This window comes from Salvia hispanica, chromosome 6, assembly GCF_023119035.1.
Source record: "Salvia hispanica cultivar TCC Black 2014 chromosome 6, UniMelb_Shisp_WGS_1.0, whole genome shotgun sequence".
Lineage (NCBI taxonomy): Eukaryota > Viridiplantae > Streptophyta > Magnoliopsida > Lamiales > Lamiaceae > Salvia > Salvia hispanica.
The window spans coordinates 2,508,012-2,512,423 of NC_062970.1; the positions used below are offsets into that span (position 1 = coordinate 2,508,012).

The window sequence follows — 4,412 nt, forward strand, 5'->3', positions numbered from 1 at the left end:
TTAAAATGGAGTTTATAGTTTTGAGTGGTTACCATCTATCATTATCTACCAACCATAACCATTAATATTTATAGACCCTAAAATTAATACTACTAAATAGTAAATAAATTTATAGTTTGTTGATTTTTTCCCTAAAATAGAAATTCAATAAACTCTATTTTGGCACTATAATGTAGTCTAGGAGTGGAAAATAGTTAGTATATATTGCTATATTTATGGATGAGTTTATGTTATAAATATATATTACAAAGTAAGTTTAGTGTTAAAAAATTATATTATGAGCAAAGTTCACGATTTTAGAAAAACTCAATTAGTTGTCTTTTGAAAATTATAACTCGGGTGATTTTCTAACACGTGTTAGATTAATTGTTGCAATAATAACAATAATTTTCGATTTCAAATTAACACATACAACACATTTTGACCTTAGAGTATGATATTGTTCATTAAGTGATACATGAGACGAATATAAACTACACATGTGCAAAATAAAATGAAATGAAATAAATAAAAGTTGGTGAATTCTTTAGCAATTAATCATGCAAATATTTAATCACACCATGACTGGACTAACATCATCTATCATATCAAACTAGCCTGGATATGACTTTCAAGAAATAAGTCATTTTATAGAAAGTCACACCCAATAATTGGAGTCATGTGAAATCAGAATGATACTATGAATGTAAGAGAAAGCAATATGTCTTGTAATAAGAAGTGAAGTCGTTTGTTATTATAGTACAATCTTTTACCTTCATTAAAAATCTCATTTTATTGGTTTTGAGGTATCCCTCTACAAAAGCCACATTACATATAAATAAAGGCCATTCGATAGCTATGTTAGAACAATTTTTAAACTTTTATTTAGCCTTAACCATCCAATTGAATCGTTTAACACTCATATATATAGTCTTAACAAATAATCCATGTTACTTTTATGGTATGAGGATGCCCTACTTAAGCACATATTTTTGTCTAAAATATTAATCCACCATTTCTAGAATTTATATTTACAATTTTGGGAGCTTGATCTAGACAGTAGAAAAAAATTAGTGAGCTACCATAGATCAATTTGTGCAAAACATGCTCCATCCAAACCACTCTAATTAACACTTAAGTAAAACATTTTAAGTAAAACATTTCTAATCCAGCACGAGATTTTATGTAGTTTTAGTTTGTAAGTAAAATTAAGAGAATAAAGTAACAGAGAATGTGTCATTTAGTGGGACATCCTCAAAAGGAAAATGTGTCATTTTGAGTGTGACGGAGGGAGGGGTGTATTTGATCATAGTCATTATCTCACCAGGTCGACGCGTAATCTAGTGAACGAGATATAACTGAGAATCACATTATTCTTATCACACACTCAACAATTTCTCTAAAACTCGTGACAAAAGCAAATGAGACTTCTAACAAAGAACAAAGATGTAGTAATAACTAACACACTCAATAAATTCATTAAAACTCGTATCAAAAGCAAATGAGACTTCTAACGTAGAACAACGGAGAAGTTGTAGTAATAATTAAGGACAGTGAATACAGCCGGTACCCTACACGAGATGCAGTCGAATTCATGGCCTTCTTATTCACTGGGGGCTCCATAGCTGTTGACAGGCAAAAATATGGCAATACAACAAAAGCCACAACCCTTCTTTAATGCCCCTCCAACAACCCTTTTAATCACCACTTAATATTCCCCTCCCATTCTATCACATTAAAAGAAAATAGAGGATTAAATTGGTTCAAAATAACCGGTTTAACTCCAAAACCAAAATGAGTTAATAGTTGACCAATTAAGTCTATGGAAAACCGTCACAAAAATCATAAAATTTGGTCAAACTTTTATCAATCATGTTAAAAAAAATACCAGCTAATTAATTTTGACATTTTTCTCAAATGTTGCATCGATTTGAATTTATCGAAAATTACGTATGATTCTGGAGGCTAAAATACTTTAGTATAATCTTATATTATACTACAATCGATTATTTTTGTAAATGAAATACAAATTTGCATAAAAATCATGAAATTCGACTTCTAAATTATAGGAGTACAAAATTTTCATTTGAATATGAGACAATCAAGAAAAACATCAAAATTATGATATACTTATAATTTGCTACTCCTATTTTTTAAAGTTGCTGGCTTGATCAAAATTTAACCGAATATCATTATTTTCCTGACAATTTATCAAGAACATAGTAAATTACTAGAAACCAGACCACAAAATGGTTTCTTGATTTATAATTGACCCGAATTTAATGAATTTCACTATTTCCCCCACTATTTATCTTAGAATATAGATGAAAATTGAGAAACCACAAAATGGTTTCTTGATTTATAAATTTATAATTTTTCTTGTGTGATGAGATAGAGCGTGTTTTGTCTCGTTGTAAATAGAAAAAATGGCGTCCACAGCACATGGTAGGGGGATGAGAGAGAAAGCCATAATTGTTACACCTCCATAGTTGTGGGACTCTCTAGCAACCTATGTAGCCTGTTTTCCCATAGGGGAACACTTTCCCATTCTGCCACCTACCTCCCATATTTAACCCCCTCCTCTCCTCCTCCACCATGTTGGAGCACCTCCTCTAAATGGACGACGCCCACCCTTCCTCCACCACCACCACCTCCGCCGCCACGGCCTTCGAGTGGGAGAATCTCGCCCTCTACACCGCCACCAAGCCCCTCCACTTCTCCATGTCCCTCCCCCACCTCTACCACTGCCACGTCCCTGATCAGGACGTGGCAGCGGCAGCAGGGCAGATGCCCGAGGCTGCGGCCGTCGGCCTCAGCCTCGGCGCGTTCCCCTCCCCCTTGCCGCCCGCGGCCCCTCCCACGAAGCGGTCGCCGGCGTCCTACCACAATATGCAGAACCCCTGCTGCCAGGTCGAGGGCTGTGCCCTCGACCTGAAGCTGGCCAAGGACTACCACCGCCGCCATAGGATCTGCGAGACGCACTCCAAGAGCCCGAAGGTTGTCGTCGCCGGCATGGAGCGCCGCTTCTGCCAGCAATGCAGCAGGTACAGTCACTACTTGCCCGTCCTTCAATTTTTATTGGTAAATAAACATAAATTTTAAAGGCCTGACGCTGACTCTGTGGAAGGTTCCACGACCTGTCGGAGTTCGACGATAAGAAAAGGAGCTGCAGGCGGCGCCTCTCTGACCACAATGCCAGACGGCGCAGGGTGCAGCCTGAGTCCGTCCAGCTCAGTGCCTCGTCAGGAGTTCTCTCTCCTGCACTGTACATTGGTAAACTGTAAAAGTAAATTCATTTTTTTTTCTGATAAAATAAATTAAATGTTATGTTGAAGTAAATTCAATGTTACACAGACCAGAGACAGGAAAATGTTCTGTTGAACGGACTTCCCGTCTCTCTGTCAAACTCGTCGTGGGAAAACCCCCCACGACACTTGGATCCGGAGAGGCTTTCCGCCATCCACCACCACTCCACTCCTCGGATTCTTGATCAATGTGAGTAATCGAAAACACAAAAACAAATTAATTAGGCCTAATTTAATTTTAATGAATATGTTTATGAATTGTGTTGATATAGGTCTGCATAACAACTCTTCCATGGCTCCGGACCTGATGAGTGCTCACTCTCTTCTGTCATCCAATTCATGGAGCTTGAACGAAGGTGAATCGCCGGTGGACGCGCAACAATTGACCCTGTTCCAGGCCAACGAGGAGGTCGGGCTCGATCAGGGCTCGGCCGCCTGGCTCTTGCATATGCACAATGATGGCTCATCACATCAGCAAGAACATCATCACCTCTTCAAACCACCATACCCTTCTGGTACCTTTTATTCCACTCAAAGGAGTTTGTAATTTATGTCTTTTCTCATTTTCTTTCATCTTTTTCATTCGTTGTAGACTATGTTGTTCTGTCAATAAATTTGTCCTTGTTTTACTCTGTTTTGTTGTCACGAGTAGGAGTCAACCATTTACCTTTGATCACGATTTCAGAATTATTATCAATTTAATGCGGTAAATATGAGCTACCCAAATGTATGAACAAAGAAGTTCCACCGAAGATATGGGCCCATGGATGGTGAACCCATCCGTGGGAGTCTGGTTTGAATTTTACCATAATTTCACGTGAAAGTGTGGAATAACATATATAAGTAGAGTCTGACTTTTAATTTTACTTACTAGATTTTGGGTTAAATTTAGGCCATTTTAAAATTATATGCTTATAATTGATGGATTGGAAAGTCCTTCCTAGGATAAATTGAAAAGAGCATGTGACAGCAGTTGTAGATTGCACTAATTCACACACTGGTACTTTATTACTATAGCTGAGTGGTTATGTTTGAAGTTAGGATCCTTTGTCTCATCCTGTTGGACTGAGATCTCACTACACATGTAGCCCAATTTGGGTACATTTACCTCGTCTCTGAGTCATATTT

At 37.6% G+C, this 4,412-nt stretch overlaps 1 protein-coding gene across 1 annotated transcript; it reads left to right on the forward strand.

Annotated features, from left to right (window-relative positions):
- Positions 1-2,446: 2,446 nt before the first annotated feature.
- On the forward strand, positions 2,447-3,908 carry LOC125197336 (squamosa promoter-binding-like protein 12). The gene is made up of 4 exons (XM_048096070.1): positions 2,447-3,023; positions 3,107-3,252; positions 3,334-3,474; positions 3,557-3,908. Exons 1-4 carry the CDS (start codon positions 2,596-2,598, stop codon positions 3,829-3,831), a joined length of 990 nt encoding a protein of 329 aa, XP_047952027.1. The 5' UTR covers positions 2,447-2,595; the 3' UTR covers positions 3,832-3,908.
- Positions 3,909-4,412: the final 504 nt, after the last annotated feature.

Coding starts and splice junctions, on each gene's coding strand:
- LOC125197336 (XM_048096070.1), top strand. CDS start 2,596: ATGGACGACGCCCACCCTTCCTCCACCACCACCACCTCCGCCGCCACG. Junction 3,024..3,106: donor TTCTGCCAGCAATGCAGCAG/GTACAGTCACTA, acceptor ACTCTGTGGAAG/GTTCCACGACCTGTCGGAGT. Junction 3,253..3,333: donor CTCTCCTGCACTGTACATTG/GTAAACTGTAAA, acceptor AATGTTACACAG/ACCAGAGACAGGAAAATGTT.